Source organism: Nelumbo lutea, chromosome 3, assembly GCF_056320005.1.
Source record: "Nelumbo lutea isolate HS-2025 chromosome 3, American lotus-T2T, whole genome shotgun sequence".
Taxonomy (NCBI): Eukaryota; Viridiplantae; Streptophyta; class Magnoliopsida; order Proteales; family Nelumbonaceae; genus Nelumbo; species Nelumbo lutea.
Window position 1 is genome coordinate 57,490,314 of NC_142686.1, and position 20,497 is coordinate 57,510,810.

Consider the following 20,497-nt stretch of genomic DNA (forward strand, 5'->3'; position numbering starts at 1 on the left):
GGGCACACAGATCCACCAAAAAATAAAAAAACAGGGCTTACCTGAGATCTTTGATCAGCCTCTTAAATCACCATGCAGTCGGCCGATCTAGGGCTGCATGAGAAAACAACTCAAGGAACCTTCGGCCTGCTCTGATACCAAGTAGAAATCACTGATTGCAGATTTAGTCGAATTTCTTGTGAAGGGAAAGAGGAGGAAGATGAAGATTTCAGTAGTAGAGAAGAAAAGAGAAGGAGAAAAGAGTAGGAAGTCAACCGGGATTCTTAGATTTACCCTAACCGCCAACCCCTCATTATATTTATACTTAACTTAAAGGATGAGATATTACAAGGATGCCCTTATTAGGGCGACTACTAATGTAGCTGAACAGTCACAACTTAAAAACATAAACTAATGGGCCTAAAGCCCAATAGCTTCCTAACTAAATAACTTAAAATAAGAATAAAAACAACTAGGCCCAACTCAACACTTGTCACTACTCCATCTTAGTAAATGGGGTGGCAAGGGATTTTTTTCTAGCTAGTAGGGGTATTAGACAGGGGGATCCACTTTCACCTTTTCTCTTTGCCTTGGTAGCTGATGTGTTCAGTCGAGTTATCACAAGGGATGATAGAGAAGATGTGAAAAAGGGATGGAGAATAGGCACAAACCAAATTCTAGTAACTCATTTGTAGTTTGCGGATGATTTGATGATCTTCTGTGGTGGCGGTTTTAGTGAGAAGGTGGGAAACTTGAAAGAATTGATTAAAGCCTTTGAAGGAGTGTCTAGTTTGAAAATCAATTTAGAAAAGAGCTACGTTGCTGGAGTCAATTTGGACTTTGAGGAGGTTGAGGCTATTGCAGATTATCTTCAATGCTCCATTTCTAATTGGCCTTTGTCCTATTTAGGGCTGCCATTAGGGGCAAACCCTAGGGAGAGTAGGTTCTGGAACCCAGTTATAGAGAAATTTGAAAAGAGATTAGTTTTGTGGAAGAAAAATTACATTTCTTTGGGTGGGAAGATCACCTTGATGAGAGCTACCCTTGCGAACTTACCTACTTACTACCTCTCTGTCTTTAGGATACCATCTAGGGAAGCGAAGAAATTGGGAAAATTAATGAGAGATTTTCTTTGGGAACCGGGAGAAGGTAAAAAAGACCACTTAATTAGTTGGGAGGTTGTGGGTAGAAGCAAAGAGGAAGGAGGATTAGGGCTTGGGAATGTGCTTAAGAAGAACTCAGCCTTGTTAGGGAAGTGGTTGTGGAGGTGGCCTATGGAGCGAGATAGGTTGTGGCATGAAGTGGTGAAGAGTATTCATGGATTTTTAGAGAGCGGATGGGATGCTGGTGCTTCAAGGAGGGCTAACCTAGCAACACCTTGGAAAGCAATTCACAAAATTCTTCTGCAGTTCCTAAGTTGTATAAGGTATGATGCTTGTTCTGGTAACTCTATTCGGTTTTGGGAGGACATTTGGGCAGGAGATCTTCCCCTAAAAAACCTTTTTCCATCTTTGTACTCTATTTCTTTGTATAAAAAGAGGTGATTTCAAAATTCCTTCATTCAGTTTTAAATTTGTTGTCTTTGTCTTGGGACTTTGGTTTATGTAGAGGGTTAAGGGAGGATGAAATTGATTATTTGTCTTCTCTTCTTGGTCTCCTCAATAGTTTGGTTGGATCCTTTGAAGCCTGATAAGAGGTTTTGGGTCATTCACCCTAATAGGTCCTTTTCTTGTGGTTCATTTTTTAATTTTTTGTGCCAAACCTCCTCTCAACAAAGCTTTCTTTCCAAAGAAGTCTGGTGTGGACCGGTTCCCCCCAAGGTTATGGCTTTGTGTTGGGAAGTGTGGCATGGTAAAGTAAGCACGATGGATAACCTACAAAAGAGAAGACCCTTCCTATGTATTTCTCCAAACTGGTGCACTCTTTGCAGATCTCATGGTGAGGACTGTTATCAATTTTTTTTTTTATCTTGTAGTGTCACTATAGAACTCTGGGTTTGGCTTCTATCTTTGTTTGGGTGTAGATGGGATATGCCAATAGAAGTAAGTACATTCTTTAACCCTTCTATGTTCTGTTGGCCCCAAAAAAGAGGAAGGAAAATGTGGAGGTGTGTACGAGCAGCCTTGTTATGGACAGTTTGGGAAGAAAGGAATGCCAGGATCTTCTAGGAAAAGGGGAGAAGCAGTCAGGCCTTGAAGGGCGGCATTTTGTATAGGGCAATACATTGGTTAAAGACTCTGGATTTGTTTGATCACTTCTCCTTTACTGATTGTTGGAGGGATTGGTTATCAGTAGCAAGTTGTTCCTCCTCAAAGATAAAGGTAATGACAAGCTGGGTCCCCCCTCCTCACAGTTCTTTGAAGCTGAATTTTGATGGAAGTAGCCAGGGCAACCCGAGTCCCTCTGTTTTGGGAGGTGTACTAAGGAATGAGATTAGAGAGGCTGTCTTACTATACTCTGGCTCTTTAAGTGTTTGTAACTCTATTAGGGCAGAGCTGTTAGCTGCAATACAAGGAATAATTCTTGCAAAAGAAATGGGTGTGGAGCAGCTTTTGGTTGAAGGGGACTCTAAGATAGTGGTGAACTGGTTAAATAATCTGGAGAATGTCACGTGGCACTACAAGAATGAGATAAAGAAATTCAAATGGCTGACAAGGAATATGTCTGTAACAGTACAGTGGGTTGAGAGATCAGAAATTCAAATTACAATTGTTATGGGCGCAATTGTAATTTGTGTCTTTTGTAACAGTAATGTTTTTTTAATGTATTTTTTGTGTTTTTTGTGTTTTCTATATGGAGAGGCAGCACCTCGCGCCTCTCTAAGGGGATTCTCATGTAACTGATCTTTGAATTAATGGAATATGACTCTTTACTTATCCAAAAAAATGACCTTATGCCACAAACTGTCATCTTCTAAGGGGAATCTCCACATCCACTTTCCAAGTAAGGCGTTATTTTTTTTTAATGAATGATGGTATTTTATTAAATAGAGATAGAAATAGTACAAGCATGAAGCACCGTAAGAGGAGGCATGAGGTGTTACCTCTCCTTAAAGGTGGTTCCAAACCCAACTCTTTTTCAGATTGTAGTTACAAATTAGCCAAAAACAGAGAATCCCTTGAAGCCCCTTGTTTAGCTAAAGAATCTGCCAAAGCATTTGCTGATCTACTAACCCACTGAAAGCTAACTGACATGGTTCTCGTAAGCCATTTGACTTTTTTGGTGATGTCCCTATATCCCTAAACAACAGTTTCTAGGGGTCCGACATCCTTCCCACTATCACCTTAGAGTCTCCTTCAACTATCAAATTAGTCACTCCAAGTTGGTTGGAAATCTGTAGTCCTTGTACCACAACTAATATCTCAGCCCTTGTAGAGTCTCCATAACCCACTGGACCTGAGAATAAAGACAATATGTTGCCATCCTTATTCCTCAAGATCCCTTCTATACCCGAAGGTCCTGGATTGCCTTGACTGCTCCCATCAAAGTTCAACTTTACAACTCCTTTTGGAGGGGGTAACCAACTTGCTTGTGTTCTATTTTTCTTGGATGATGTGGAGGCAACTGCTGCCCAACTCCTTTGAAGGTCATCACTAGAGTAATCCACAAAGAGATCAGTAGTTTTTTGCCAAAGGATTGCCCTTGTCAGTATACAATTCTTTATTTCAGCAATGCTTCTCTCTTTCTCCTGGAAAATTCTGGCATTTCTTTCCTCCCAAATGGTCCATAAGAGGGCTGCCCTAATACATTTCCACATTACTTTCCCTCTATTTGTTTGCCAACCAAAAAAAGACATATCAAAAAGCAGATTTACTTTAGGAGGCAGGTCCACCTGTACCCAAACAGCATACAAATCCAATTCCAAATATTTACTGTAAAAGAGCAAGAAGTCAGTAGGTGATAACAGTCCTCATTCTGCACTTTACATAAAATGCACCAATTGGGGGACAAGCACGAATAAGGTCTCTTTTTTGTGTACATTGCCCACAGTATTAATATTACCATAATACGCTTCCCAACAAAAACCAGCAATTTTAGGTGGAATTGGCCTTGACCAGACTTCTTTAACTGGGAACAACAAAGGGGAAGGAGTAGAGCATAGGGACTTAAAGAAGGAAGAACAAGAGGAGCCACTCAAGGTCAAAGACCAAATTCTTCTATTTGGTTTAGGAGGTCCAAACAAACAGAATCAAGTAAAAGTAAGAGTTTAGAGGCAGAAAACGATTCCTCATCCCTCAACCCTCTACGAAACCAAAATCCCAATTAAGAGACAATGGGAGAATGGGGGGAGAAAGAAACCTCGAATCAGGTTCCTTTTATAGAGGGAAATAGAAAAAAGGGAGGGATAGAGGTCTTTTAATGGTTGGTTGCCCACCCAAACATCTTCCCAAAAAAGCACAGAATTACAATTGCAGACATCATACCTTACGAACTTGAGAAATTTTGGGAGTATGCCAAAAATTGCCTTCCAAGGTGTAGTGAGTGTGGCCCATTGAGATGCCCCAACATCCCAACCAGATTCAGAACAGCCATGGATACTATCCACCACCTCATGCCACAATCTCTCTTTCCAGAATCAAGTAAAAGTAAGAGTTTAGAGGCAGAAAACGATTCCTCATCCCTCAACCCTCTACGAAACCAAAATCCCAATTAAGAGACAATGGGAGAATGGGGGGAGAAAGAAACCTCGAATCAGGTTCCTTTTATAGAGGGAAATAGAAAAAAGGGAGGGATAGAGGTCTTTTAATGGTTGGTTGCCCACCCAAACATCTTCCCAAAAAAGCACAGAATTACAATTGCAGACATCATACCTTACGAACTTGAGAAATTTTGGGAGTATGCCAAAAATTGCCTTCCAAGGTGTAGTGAGTGTGGCCCATTGAGATGCCCCAACATCCCAACCAGATTCAGAACAGCCATGGATACTAGCCACCACCTCATGCCACAATCTCTCTTTCCAGAGGCCACCTCCATAGCCACTTGCCCAAAAGGGCTTCTTTCTTATTTACTAGGTTCCCTAACCTTAAGCCCCCTTGTTCCTTGCTTCGACTCACCACCTCCCATCTAATCAAATGATCATTTTTCTCTGCACCTGGCTCCCATAAAAAATCCCTCATCAACTTTTCTATCTTCTTGGCTTCCCTAACAGGTATCCTAAAAGCAAACAAAAAGTAGATGGGTAAGGCATTATTTCTTTCCACTAGATTTCCTAGCCCTAAACCACCTTGGTTCTTACTTTGGCCTACTAGGTTCCACTTCACTAAGTGATCCTCTTTTTCTTGGCCATGTGAAAGTCTCTCCACTAAACAATCTTGCCATGTTTGAAGGCACTGTTCACTTGCAAGTTGCAACTAAAGAGAGAGAAGAACCTTTCCCAAATACAAGTAACAAATGGATAGGAGATTTAGTAAATGGTAACAAGCCATTAGCCTGACAAAGTAGGCACCTATTTGGGGATAAACACCACCTTGGTCTTATTTTTTGTAGTAGGTTCAAGGTGTTGATCTTTTCATGATTTCATGATACACTTCATAGCAAAATGCACCAATTTTGGGGGGGATAGGCTTACCCCACACTTCTTTGACAGAGAACGAAATTTGGGTGATAAGTGGAGGTTCAAGAGCCTTAGAGAAGGATGCACAAGTAAAGAAACCCAAGGGATGGGGAGTCACCTATCTGGTTTTGAAGAGTCCAGACAGGCTTTATCAAGAATTTTCACCAAGTTGATTGCATTTGTGGCTTCTTCATCCCTCAAAACCTCTAATTGAGGGTGAAGAGAGACACAAATTTCAAGATAGGTTCGTTGTGAAGTAGGAAACAGAGTACAAGGAGGGGAACAAGACCTTAAGAGGAGAATCACCCATCCATAAGTCTTCCTAAAATTTAATTCTCTCCAAATTAAACATCATACCTGATATAGTAACTTTGGAAGAATACTATGTATAGCCTTCCATGGGGAGGCTAGTGTAGCCCGATATGATATGTCTGCATCCCAACCAATTTTGGACAGCCCATGAATGCTTACCACCACTTTGATCCACAGCCTTTCATTCTCAAGAGGCAGTCTCCAAAGCCACTTACCTAAAAGTGCCACATTCTTTGTTCTCAATTCTCCAATACCCACTTCACCTTGGTTTTTACTCCTACATACTACCTCCAAACTCACCAAGTGGTCCTTCTTTCCTTCTCCCAGTTCCCATAAAAAACATTTGATTCACATAAGCTTCCTAATTCAGTGTAGAATAGGTGAGTAGCATCTGGTTTCACCTATTTGATTCTTTTTTGATTGGTTGCAAAAAGGGAGAGTACTTCTGTACACATGGTGTCAGTAGTTTATTTTATTTTTTCTATCTAATCATATTTATATCATTCTTTTTGTCCTTTAGGGGCTACCTAATTCATAGAGTAGGGTAATATCTAGTTTTGTCTATTTAATATGATGATGTAAGTTTGTTTTTCCCATTAAATGATACTGATGTGCATTCTTTTCTCCTTTAGGGTATCCATTACTTCATATAAACTTGTCTCCTTCTGTGCTGTCCAGTCAACCACCATCTACAAAAAGAATATTACAAGATCATGGTAAGTCTTTTAATATGTATTGCAGAGGATGAAATGTCTTTCGTTACTGTTCTGTATCTGTACTAGTTTAGTTATTACCATTGATTGTTTATTGACTTGACATTTGTTATAGCGGTAGCTGAATGACTGAACAATACTGTTGTAGTTGTATGCTGTTTATTCCTTACTTTCTTTAAGATGCATCCTCTGAAGATTGCAACTATACATAATATATATGGATGCATGTCTATGTATGTAATAAGGCGGCCATCATTTGATGACTGTATCTTTGAAGTTAAGGCTAGAGGTGAAAGGCTGGATGTTGGGTTATCCAGAGATTGAGGATGCACTTAGAGTTTCTTCTGTGTACTATTTTTGGATTTTCTTATTATTTGAATTCTGTTTTATCAAGAACTTTCTTGGATCTAATAGAGGATGATGGGTAGGCATGTGGATTTAGTAGTCTTTTTGAGAGACTTTAGTTTTATTTTATGGATGCTATCTCAACATTCTTTCTGTAAACTCTCTTTTATCTTAAGAATTCTCTTTCCTTTTATTACATACATGTTTCTTTTTTTTTTTTTGGTTTGATTTTTTCCATGGGATCTTTGGCCTCTAATACACTACTAGCATACAGTTGTCCCATCTTTGCTATGGTTTTTGTTAGAAGGGCCATAACCCAGTGCTGGTCCTTGCCAATGGAGTCTTGGGAGGGATGGGCTGGATTCAAACCTAACCTACAGAATTTAAGCACAAAGTGGCGCCTCTCAGACTCTACCTATGTTTTCATGCTTATCAGCCTGTGATTTTTTTGATGATCAATAAAAAGGAAAATAAAGATATTAAATCATATAGGTGTTGTACCAATACTCCAAACAGCAACACAAAAATACAAGAAACAAAGTACAAATTAAAAAACTAGTCATTTTTTGAAAATAAATCCTGAAAAGATCATAATCCATTTTGAAAGACAATCTGCATCTTTTTGAGCCTGGATGAGCCAACAGACAATCAAGCACCAAAGAGAAAAATCTGAACATATTCTCAGCCTAAGATTGTACCATCATATGAAACATTGCCCCTGATTATAGATTTTGTAATTGATCAAGGGAGCTGAAGCTTATTTGAGTGGCTCCTGTTTTTGATAAATGGAATGGCCCATTGATCAAAAAAAAATGGAATGGCCCATTGATCAAAAAAAAAAAAAAAATGGAATGGCCCTCACTTTCTGGGGGATTCCTCTTTGGAGGAGAAAATTTCCCTCATCCTTCACATTAGAAAAAAAGGTCCTTAAAACTAGTTTACTTTCCTTCTCTAAACCATTAGAAAAGTAGCGAGGCAGTCCTCTCCTAATGCTGAGTAACTGGTAGCTGGCATCCCAATGAAATCTTACCTGTGTTTTCTAAGAAACAAATATTCTTTCATTTCTTAGCACTGAAAGTACATTGCAAAATCAGAAACAGCGAGGAAAAAGACTAGTAGAAGATAAAAGGCTAGAAGAAATAGAATATATTCACTTGTCTTGTAAAGCAATACTAAAGAAAGAAAAGGAAGCAAGATGGTGCTATTTCTGTTGACAGAGTCTGTATTTGAAAGGAATCAAGATGGTTCTATTTCCTCCAATGAGGAGAGAAGTCTAAGTGAGGAGGATGAAGAAGAAGTTTGTTTAGATGATACTTATCAGATTGACAAATCTATTGATGTGACTAAGGTTGTAGACAAGGCCGTGGAGGTAAGTAAAGCTCGAGGCTTGCTTGTGCTGGGAGGTGAGTCATTAAACTAAATTTTGATGGCAGTAGTTTGGGCAACCCGGGGCCTTCTGGAATAGGGGGAGTCTTTAGAAATGAAGAAGGCCAGATTGTAGCTCTATTTTCTGGTCCTATAGGGTGGGGAGACTCAGTAAATGCAGAACTCCAAGCTGTGTTACAAGGAGCAGAATATGCAAGAGAGTTGGCAGTGGAGCATTTAATGATTGAAGGTGATTCCAAATTGGTTGTTGGATGGCTAAAAGAACCAGAGACAGCAGTCTGGCTGTACAGGGGGACTTTGAGAAGATTTAAGTGGCTGACTTCAAATATTTTAGTCACAGTTCAATGGGAAAGAAGATCGGCAAATGGGCTGGCAGACCTAGCTAAACAAGGAGTACTTAGGAATCAGCTCTTTTGGGCTCAATTGTAAGCTTTATGATGTAGTTAGGAGGCTGCACTTCACACCTCTTAGTGGGGAATTGCATGATGTATACTTAGTTCTTTAATCAATAAAATTATCATTTTCATTATCTATAAAAAAAAGAAAAATGTTCCAAGATTTCGAAGAACGCTATGTGGTGCCTGGAAAGGAGAATGCTGGAGATTTTCAAGTGCCTCTGCCGCAAATTGAAGAAGGCGATGATAACTTAACCACAACTAGTTTGGAAGAGGATGGTAGTGAAAAAACTGCAGCTTTGGTTGATGCCCAATTCTTTGAGAGACACAGTACTGGAAAGGGAAAGGGTTAATGGGAACCCCTCTTTCTCGTTTGATTCCCAGAAGTGTTTTTGCAAATAGAAGATTTAAAAGACGGAGAAAACATTGAGGCATTCTGGTCACAAAGGTTTTTGTTAGACTAAAATGAGGCCTATTTGGGATTAAACCAAGCAAGAAGATCTTGAAGACCAAGAAAACCTCTAGAAGTTTTTGGTGGTTAGTGTTTTAGAGGCTGCAGTTTTGAGGGTGGAGCTGGTGTTGGTACTTGAGGAAGGCTTTTGTTTCTCATGGGTTTGAAGTGTTCCGTCTTTGAGGTTGAGTTTTTGCACTATTGAGTTTTGCCTAGTCTTTGGTTGTTGTAGCTTGTGATTGTTTAGTGATTTTTTGGGCTCTTGGGTTTGGTGATTTTGAGGCTCAGAAGGTTTGGTTGCTTGTTTTTGAGTTGGGAGTTTGTTTTTCTTTTCTCTCTTGAGTGACTTCTGGTGACAGAACCTGTCAACATTTACCAAAAAAAAAAAAAGAAAAAGAAAAAGAAACAAGATAGAGAGGTAGAGAGAGAGAAAGAAGAAGAAAGAATAATTCATCAAAAAAAAAAAAAGAAGAAAGAATAGAATAGTTGGGAGAAAATTCATAATCGTGAAAGCGGTTATGCCTCTCATTGCCTTTTATAATAGTTTCTGGAAGTAAAAGGAAAAATACAAATACACTCCTAGTTAGGTGGCAGCTATAAAAAAGTAAAAATAAAAGGTTCAAACACCCACACTATGGCCTGGAACAAAAGAAATAAGTAAGCTATTGTAGTAAGTTTTTTGATAGGAAACGGTGACAGGTTGGTTTTCATTGAAGTTAATTTAATACAAAAAATACAACTGTCAACCACCCAAGCACAAGGGTGCTGACCCCAGAAAAATAATATTAAGTTACATTACTGCCCAAAACAAGTCCTCTCTAAAAGTTCCCTGCTTTGCCAACATATCATCTAAAAGTTCCCTTCTCTTAATGAAACCCCCCATTTAAGAGAGAGAGGGGATTTGTTGTAAAAAACAGGAGACAGTCAAATGAGCTCCCATGATCCAACAGTCTGAAAAAGGAAATTATGTACAACTTCTACATGATAGCATTTAGTGAAAATGATATTTGTAGTTGATTTTGACGACATTTCATTTTGGAAATAAAATATATTACACTTTACCTTAAAAAAAGAAAAAGACAAAGATACTCATATGGCTAATATGATGTTCGTTGTTTTTAGATCCTTAGTTCAATACTTCAATTCCTTTAGTAAGCCACCTGAAAAGGATGTTGAAATGGTCATGTATGATTGAAACGTACCATTGTTCTTGTGTGGCATTGTGGTGCCTTGTGATTTCCATGTGATGGTTATCCTTGATACATTTTAGAAGGATCAATTGTCTGGAACTGGGTAAGATGTAGAACTGAATATTTTAATCTGGAATACCTTCTTAGAAAACTTTAAAACGTATGTATTGTAATTGGATGAACCTAAAAGGTTATTTGAAGGAAAGGAATTATACACCTTATTGGAATAATGGTTAGTTTGGAAAATCTAGGACCTCTAGTAGATGGCCCTTTTATCCTTAACCAAAAGATGCTTTAAGGTTGTGAAAATTTTTCAACACGCTTGAAGACCCCACTGCTAACTTTTCTTTTTGTTTTTTTTTCCTCTCTTCGTTAATTAATAAATTGTATCAAAGAAGTCAGAAGACCCATTCGCTCAGATATTTTGAGCCCCTGACAAACAAGGACTCCACAAACCAAGAGGTCCCTAACCAATTAAAAAAAAAGATCCTTTCTTTCCTTATTGTTTCTCTCTCTTTCTTTTTTCTGTTCTTCTCTCCTGTTCTTTTTTCTTATTTAATTTATAGATATAAAATCTGTTCTGGATAGAAGAACAAAAAATCCCAACAAAAATTCTTCCCCCCTCCCCTCAGGGTTAGCTATCGGCATAATTATCTGATTTTGATTTTTAGTAGAAAGAAGGGTTCATTCTTGATAGGAAAAAGATCTTGCTTCCTTAGGGCTCAAATTTCCTTTTTGTTAAGTCAGTTGCATATGTTTTAGCTAGCTATGGAAAATAAAATGGGATTTAAGGTCATATGGTGGGTGGCTTTGTTTTTTTTTTTTGGGGGGGGGGGTGAGGAGCTAAGCCAACTCATTCTTTCTGGGCTACAGAATTACTAATCCTAAATCAGTTAAAAAATCAGTTAAACTCATTAACATCTGATATAGAGCCAATTTTCACTCTCTATACTGCACTCATCATTGAACACCTAGGCAAACACCAGAGGTTTGGCTTTTTAAAGAATCAGGTCAAGGTTTTAAGAATGGCCTTCAAGGTGAATATATAACCATTATATATAGTTTATTTTGTAAAATTTTATTGGCATATTTTTTTTATTGGTATATTGGTATGGTTATTCTTGCATTTGTATATATTTGCTCAGATTCTTCCTCTAATTACACCTTTTCCCTGTTCATTATTTTTCTTTAAGTAAGAATCCCCGTCATTATTTGCTAGATTTTATTGCAGTGAGAGAAGATCCATATGATAAATCGGTTTCAATCTCATTTTTCCGTCTACATCCTTTCTCACATTTACCAGCATTAATGCCATCCATTCGAGGTGATTTTTCTACTTTTTATGTTGATTAATGAATATTACCCATCACAAATGGTAATTCAAGTTGCTGGGCTTCTGTTTCCAGGAAAGTCAATGCCATCAAAGCCTGCATTTGCTCCATCTAACCCACCCCAACCATCTTTGGAACCATCATCTGCTCCCTCTCCTTATCCAATAAATCAAGGTACTTGATGTCTTTTACTACAAAATCCTGCCCTTATATCTTTGTTGACTATTTTTTTTTTATTATTTTTTTATTTTGTTCATTTTATGTCCTCCAGGTTTTGCCAGTCCTACCAGCAGTCCTATCAGTAAGACAAGACATCACCACCATCATCACCGAAAGAGAATTCCAGCCGTCTCCCCAACCCCCTCTGTTGTATCAGGTAGAAAAAGTTTTGGATACTCGGTTCTAGGTCTAAATTCTTTTACTATCTTTGTTTAGTTTCATGTGTGTGTTTGTATTTCTTTATATTTTAATTGAGGTACAGTGATATGGTGATGATACTAGTAACTTTGGCAGGTTGTGATCAAATCACTTGTTCAGAGCCACTTACTTCCACTCCAATTGGTTCACCTTGTGGTTGTGTGGTTCCTATGCAAGTTGAGCTTCATCTAGATGTTGCTTCTTACGCAGTCTTTCATCTGATTGGAGAGCTTGAGATTGAGGTTGCAGAAGGCACATATCTGAAACAAAGTCAAGTAAGAATCATGGGTGCAAATGCTGATAATCAAGATCAAGGAACAGTTGTAGATATTAACCTGGTCCCACTAGGAGAAAAATTTGATAACACCACGGCAACACTGACATATGAGAGATTTTTAAACAAGAAGGTGCCAATTAATGCGACTCTTTTTGGTGATTATGAACTGATATCCATCAAATATCCAGGTAATAACCTCAGTAGAATACCTTTTTTTTCATGTTTTGAGTTTACACTGTTTGAGCACCTGAGTATTGTCATTAACAGGGCTTCCTTCCTCACTGCCCTTTGGGAATAATACGGGGAATGGACCTAGTGGAAGTATTGGGGGTCATGAAAACCCTATTATGGCAAATTTTCATGGCAAGAATCAGAGGATGAATGGTAGAATTATTGCTATCATTGCTTTGTCTGCATTTGTACTCTTCTTGGTATGTGTTCTAGGGATGTTTATTCTCCTAAAATGCAAGAAGTTTACAAGACCATCAACTGCTGTTGGCCCTACAATCGCATCATCCATTACTAAGAGATCTGGTAAGATATAAATTTGTTTGAATGTTTTGATAATAGTTTGAAGCTTCTAGTGCAGCCTGACGTGTGGTTGGCTGGTTGCATTCAATGATGTATTTCTTTTTTTTCTTTTCTTTTCTTTTCTTCCGTCTTCCTGAATTGAAGATATTTGGTACCACTAATAAATAAACAGTCATGTTAAAATGTTCAGTGTTTTTCATGAATAATGGTTACTTCCGACCAAATCCCAGGTATGTTAGAAATCCTTAAAATATGACCAGAGATAATCAACTAAGGGTCATTTACAATGATAGTGCTGATTATCTGGGTCTTGGGAGGGGTAGACTTTATATGAACCTAACCCTTTTCATTTTTTTTTCCAGAAAGCATTCTCACACTTATTTCTTAAGAAAGACATTAAAAATAAATTTAGTATTAGCATTATATTGTATAATATGAAAGTTATGTTATTATCTTCCACCATCCATGTTTATACATGAAGCTTTCATAATTTTGAAGTATGCCAACTTATCAAATCTTATAAATGTAGAAGATCTGTACAATTTATATACTAATTATAGCGTTTCAAAATGTGCTGTTAGGATTTGGATGACTCGCTTATGCTGATAAAAAAAGGATGACTCAGTTAGGTGATTGGATATGCCTAGATTCATTTATTAGTAGTCTTATAAATAGTTGTACTTGAGCGCAATATTTGTCCACATATGGCAGCTATTTTTAAGAAAAGATTTAAAAAGTTTGAAGCTAGAGAACATATACAACTTCTAGTTTCCCCTTCTGTTTGATCTTTTTTTATTAAATGAATATGGAGATGTTATCTGTGTCAACATGTCAACACTCTTGGCCGAATAGAGAAAAGAACAAGAATAATCTTAGAGGTGTTAAGAATTAATGACCCCCACCTCAAAGAGTCTCTTATATAATAAAAGATATGTACAATTACAAGAATGCCCATATAGGGCTGAAAGAGAAAAGAAGAATAAGATGTAAAAGTAATATACAACAGAGACTATACTAGTAAGGTACATCAGGTTACAGAATCTCCACACCCCCTCAAACTGATGCCTCGACATAAGCATCAGTTTGTCTATAAGAAAGAGATGCCGAACTCTAGTCATAGCTTTAGTGAAGATATCAGCAATCTGCATGTCCGAGGCTACATGAGGAAGCGATGTAGATCCAGTAGTGAAGAGATCTCAGATAAAGTTGTAGTCCACCTCGATGTGCTTGGTCCTCTCATGGAAGATAGGGTTAGATGGAATCTTGATACCACTCGTATTGTCTGCATAGAGAGGAATAGGAGTAGGAACCTGAATGCCAAGATCCATAAAGAGAGACTGTAACCAAACAATCTTACTGCAAACCGAAAACATGGCCCTATACTCTGCTTCAGTGGAAGACTTGGAGATTGTTTGTTGTTTCTTACACTTTCAAGAGATGAGTGAATCACCCATAAAAACACACCACCTAGAAGTGGACCTATGAGTGTCTAGACAACCAGCCCAATCCACATCAGCATATGCTCTCAACTGAATAGGAGAGGAGGAGAAGAACAGTCCCTGGGAAGTTGTGCTTCTAACTTATCGAATGATGCGATCAACAACAGTCATATGAGGCTGACGAGGAGCAGAAACAAATTGACTAACAACCTAGACAACATGAGAAATATCAGGTTGAGTCATAGTGAGATAAATGAGGGACCCCACAAGCTGGCGATATATGGCAGCATCAGGAAGTCATGGACCTTCAGATTTAGATAGCTTAAGATTTAGCTCCATAGGTGTATCAACATGCTTTTCATCATTAAGACCAGCAAGTTTAACAAGGTCAGAGGCATACTTCTGCTGACAAACAAAATACCCTCGATCACTGTGATGTACTTCCAGTCCCAGGAAATATGTGAGAGGGCCCAAGTCCTTCATGTGAAGGGAATTATAAAGTAATAGTTTCAATTCACGAATGCCTTCAGCATCATTCCTAGTCAACAACATGTCATCAACATATAGTAGGAGAATGGTAATACCCTAAGGTCGTCGCCTAACAAATAAAGAGTGATCAGAAGAACTCTGGCTATATCCATCAACAACTACATCATCGCGAAAGCATTCAAACCATGCTCAGGGAGCTTGTTTTAGACCATATAGAGATTTTTTGAGGCGACATACTAAAGAAGGATCACTGCAGTATCCAGGAGGAGGCTTCATGTAGATCGTCTCCTTCAACTGACCATGAAGAAAGGCATTCTTCACATCAAGTTGGCATATGGTCCAATACTGAGCAGCAAACACTGCCAAAAGAACACAGGCTGTGGTGATCTTTGCAACAAGAGCAAAGGTTTCTTCATAGTCAATACCATACTCTTGACTATATCCTTGGCCAACTAAATGTGCCTTGTATCGATCAAGAGATCCATCAGACTTCAGCTTAATGTTGTAAACCCAACGACTCCCAACAATGAATGCATCTGGAGGAGCAGGCACAAGATCCCAAGTGTCATTCTCATGTAAAGAATGAATCTTTGCATCCATGGCTTCCTTTCAATAAGGGCTACTATTAGCTTCCTGGTAGGAGCGATGTACATCTATGGAGGATAGGACAACAGACAAAGAGCTATGGTCTAAAGGAAAATCATAGTGGTCAGGAGGTCTAGATATACGAGTAGAACGATGAAGAGGAACATACGTATGAAGAGTGTCTGAAGTAGAGGTATCACTTACAAGAGCAGTGGCAAGATGATGATCTGAATTAAGAGGAAGGAGAGTCGCAGACACAGGGGCTGGGGCACGTAACCGCTTGCGAGAGAAGCCAAGAAAGTCCTCAGTAGAAGGAGGTGGAGCATCCTGTGAATCAAAGTTTGGCAAAATAGAAACAGACGGTGCAGACAGTCTAGCAATTCCAACAAAAAATGAAATGTGCTCAAGGAAGACAACATACATGATATACGAATGTGACAAATAGAGGGATCATAACAAAGAAATCCTTTGTGGTTAGGATTTTAACCCAAAAAGGCACACATGACAGACTGAGCAGACAATTTAGAACGTTCACGAGAGGGAAGATGAACAAAGCACACACATCCAAAAACATGAAGCATAGATAAATTTGGAGAACGACCAAATAGCTTCTGAAAGGGAGACATATTACCAAGAACTGAGGAAGGAATATAGTTGATAAAAAACACAGCTGTACTGGCTGCCTCTACCCAAAAGGAAGGTGGAGTATGGGACTCCTGCAATAATGTCCCACAACACTAAGGATATGTCCATTCTTGCGCTCGGCCACACCATTCTGCTGAGGAGTATCTGGACAACTTTGTTGCACTTGTATTCCATGATCCTTCAAATAGGATAAAAAATCTCCATCAGTGTATTCTCCTCCTAAATTCGAATGGAGAATACACACTTGTGATTGAAATCGAACCCGCACCATAGCATGAAACAACTTAAATGTTGGGAACACCTTAGACTTGTGGCGAAGAAAGTATATCCATGTGTACTTGGTACAATGGAGAGGTATCATGCTCAAATATGTGAGGAAATGGTAAGGTACGACTCTTACTTAAGCAACAAGAAACACAAGATGTATCAAAGGTGTGCAAGAAAGGAATTTTGTTCTTAATAAGGCATGAATCAAACAAAAATTTTAATATTTCAGAATGTAAATGACCCAGACGTTTATGCCATAAGTTCCAAACATTATTTCTATGAACTAAAAGTGGAGGAACTGAAATAAACTGATGCTGCTGCTGTTTGAGGCATCCTCATCAAACTCCCTTGAGGCGTCCCGCTTCCATCAGTGAAGGTGTGATAACCCTTAATTGTGATGGTTGTGCCTTAGGCAATCCGGGCTTTACAAACTTTATCACTATTTGACTGAAGCTTGAGATTCTTTGAATGGATTGAATGTTAACTTAGTTTGGATTCCTAGGGAATACAATCATATTGCAGATGGCCTAGCTAAATTTGGTGTGTATTTGGAGCATCTGTATAGCGACAAGCTTCCTTCTTTGTAACTTGCAGGGGTTCCCCCCCTTTTTTTCTCAATGAATCTTGGTTAAATTTTCTCAAAAAAGTGCTGTTGTTTGAGGCGTCTCGAACTTCAATGTAAACAGACGGCCCAACCTGCGCCCCTTCCCTTTCACCTTCCCAGTGTCCCGGTCCTGAATCAAACATCCATCTTGAGAGAAGATGATAATGCTACCTTTATCAATTAATTGGCCAACAGAGATCAAGTTTGTAGTGAGATTAGGAACAAGAAGGGTCTTGGTAAGAGGGAAAGATGCAGTGGGTGAAAGCTTAAGAGATAGATCACTACTTCCAATGATGTTCAACTTTTCACCATTGGTAGTAACATTATGTTTGCGATGGGTTTTAGTAAGGTTACTTGGTTGGTTAGGGTAGGCTCCTATCATGTGGTTGATTGTTCCATAGTCAAATGATCCAGAAAACTCACCAGGTAAACCAATAGCAGAAAGAGCATTAGGAATAGCAGATGTTATTAGTTGTCAAATGTTTTGCTCAACCATAGATGCCAGAGAATCACCTTTAACAAAAGAATCACCACCAATAGTAGATTTCTTCCTCCCATGTGCTACAGCAACAATGTCAATTCCATAGGTAGATCCTTAAGTTTTATATGAATAGTATTGACTCTATTGGAGGCCATTTCAGCAAGAAAACAACAGTCCAGGCATAGGGATATCAGAGACAACCAAATTCAGCAATCAAGAACTCAATATGACAGTCCAAAAAAGGCAAGTTTTTAAGACTGTCGAATCTAAGGCCTTTCAAATATGAATCTGAAGTCTGAATCAAATAAATGGGAGGCAAGAAAACCCTAGGACGACACCAGATCTAGGGTTATAGGTTGATCGAGTCAGTCGATTGAGAGAAATCTGTGATTTACCAACACATCAAGCGTCTTCTTCAAGAACAAGGAGGTATCTTATGCTGATTGAGGCAGTCCTTAAAAACTCCAAATCAGAAACTGGGTGTAGGGTTAAGGAGAGCTTGAGAGAACCCTTCAATCTGGAGAGAAAAACTTAAATCGCAGGCTGATGTAGAAGGCTTAAAGTCCAAAAAAAGGAGTTGCAGTCCAAAAATGGAAACTGTACAGTATTGCCGCCCCAAGAAGACGACCAGTATTCCTTCGAAAACTTCACAAAATCAGATGCTGTTTGTAGGTGGAATAGATCAGGTCTAGGCGACACCAGATTTGAAGTCCAAAGGAAAGGAATCCGTACAGTGTTGCCACCCCAAGAAGAAGATCAGAACTCGTTTGGAAACTTCACCAAATCAGATGCTGTTTGTAGGGAGATTAGATCAGTTCTAGGTGACACCAGATCTGAAGTTTGGCCTCAAACCAATGTCTCCCAAGAGAGATCTATAGAAAGGGTTGATCATGACAGCCCTAATACGACAGGTTTATTGCTTCTAGTGAGGTTCAAGAGAGCGAGAAAATAGATCAGAGAGCAACCTGCTCTGATATTATGTCAACACTCTTGGCTGAATAGAGAAAAGAACAAGAATAATCTTAGAGGTGCCAAGAATGAATGACCCCCACCTCAAAGAGTCTCTTATATAATAAAAGATATGTACAATTACAAGAATGCCCATATAGGGCTAAAAGAGAAAAGAAGAATAAGATGCAAATGTAATATACAATAGGGACTATACTAATAAGGTACATCAAGTTACAGAGTCTCCACAATTTGAGGGTTAAACACTCAAGTATTTCCTTTTTGTTGATGACTTGATCTGAAGTGTGATGCAACACCACCTGTTAGAAGAAAAGGGGGGAGAAGACAAATCAAAGAGGAAGAATCTGTATTTCTCAAAACATAACATAACCCTGTTAGACTTTATAAGGAACTGAAAATTGAAAATTATAAGTAAAGCCCTATGAAATATAAAAATAACAAGTAACTCATTACTAAGAAGAAATGTTACAAATTAACCCAACAAAGAAAAAAAACTTTACAAATGAACCAAAATCCTGTTTAAGCAAAATAAGTCCTAAACTAATGTTGCCTGTGCCTAATGCAAGTGTGAAACATGTGGGTCTCTTCAGTCTCAATGTGATCTCCATCAGTGTAGTTCTTCACGGCATCTTTTTTGTTAATGTTTGTAAAACATAAGCACTTCTAATCTTGAAAATAAATCTGGGACTAAAGTGTCTCCCCAAAATATTCAAATCATAAATTAAAATTAAGTTGGGGGAATAAACTCCTCCAGGCTAACTTTGGCAGATTACAACCATGTTATGGATAAGCCTCGTCTGTTTGGAAATGTATAACCATTTCAAATTGATAGTGTCTTTGGAAGTAGGCCTAGGACTGATTAGTAATTTCACCCAGATGTGTCTTCATGTTTCTCAATTTCAATAAACATTAATGAATATAAATGTGCAATCTGACAGGTATTTTGGGGATATTAGGATGGATGTCAGACCCAGAAACTGTTGTTTGGGGATATAGGGACATCATAAAAAGTCAAATGGCTTAGGAGAACCATGTCAGTTAGCTTTCAGTGGCTTAGCAGATCAGAAAATGCTTTGGCAGATTCTTTAGCTAAACAAGGGGCTTCAAGGGATTCTCTGTTTTTGGCTATTTTGTAACTGTAATCTGAAAAGAGTTGGGTTTGGAACCACCTTTAAGGGGAGGTAACAGCTCGTGCCTCCTTTTAGGGTGCTTTATGCTTATACTATTTCTATCTCTATTTAATAAAATACTATTCATTCATAAAAAAAAAAAATTTGACAGGTAGTTTATCTGGATTTTGTCTTAGGAGTATACATGTTAGGTAAACAAGTTTCTTGACAGTTTAGCCGGCTAGAGATAAGCGGAAGAGGAGAGAAGAGAAGAGAAGAAGAAGAGAAGAGAAGAGAAGAGAAGAGAGGAGAGCAGAGAGAAGGTTTGCAATGTAACAGTACTAGCGGTGCCAGTGTTTATTTAACTATATATAGGGCGACATAAATAACAAGGGAAAAGACCCTTGTGCCCCTGAGTACAATAACAGACATAACATAAATAAAAAAACAAAAAAAAACACTTTAATTAGCCAAACAGTCCCTAACATCTGCAACTAAGTTATTTTAACATTATTCCAACACTCTCCCTCAAGTTGGAGCATAGTTGTCAATCATGCCCAACTTGTCACACAAATCTTTGTGCCGCACATGATGAAGACCTTTGGTGAAGATATCTGCAAGTTGCTCTTCCGAACTGACATATGGTGTGCACACTTCTCCACTTTCAAGTTTCCCTTTGATAAAATGCTTGTCCACCTCAATGTGTTTCGTCCTATCATGCAGAACTGGATTAGCAGCAATATTGATGGCAGCTTTATTGTCACAGTAGAGTGACGTAGGATTGCTTACTGCGAAACCCAGTTCACTTAACAAATTTCTTATCCACATGATTTCCGCAACCCCATGAGCCATCGCTCTATACTCGCTTCATCACTGGATCTAGCCACCACACTTAGTTTTTTGCTTCTCCATGTGACAAGGTTTCCTCCTACAAAGGCACAATAACCACTGGTAGACTTTCGGTCATTGACTGCTCCTGCCCAATCTGCATCAGTATATACTTCCACTTTTAAGTGACTATGTTTCTG

The 20,497-nt window shown here is 38.5% G+C and overlaps 1 protein-coding gene across 4 annotated transcripts in view; it reads left to right on the top strand.

The window, feature by feature from the left end:
* Positions 1-20,497, top strand: part of LOC148865142 (receptor-like serine/threonine-protein kinase ALE2) — a 48,889-nt gene that overhangs the window by 17,070 nt on the left and 11,322 nt on the right. Inside the window, exons 2-7 of one of the 4 annotated variants that reach the window (XM_088980361.1) lie at positions 6,478-6,561; positions 11,557-11,649; positions 11,732-11,830; positions 11,928-12,032; positions 12,170-12,538; positions 12,618-12,884. In XM_088980361.1, the coding sequence (XP_088836487.1) occupies positions 6,478-6,561; positions 11,557-11,649; positions 11,732-11,830; positions 11,928-12,032; positions 12,170-12,538; positions 12,618-12,884 (1,017 nt within the window). Of the gene's footprint in view, positions 1-6,477; positions 6,562-11,544; positions 11,650-11,731; positions 11,831-11,927; positions 12,033-12,169; positions 12,539-12,617; positions 12,885-20,497 lie in introns of all 4 variants that reach the window. The other 3 variants (XM_088980360.1, XM_088980362.1, XM_088980363.1) reach the window with 3 other exon arrangements.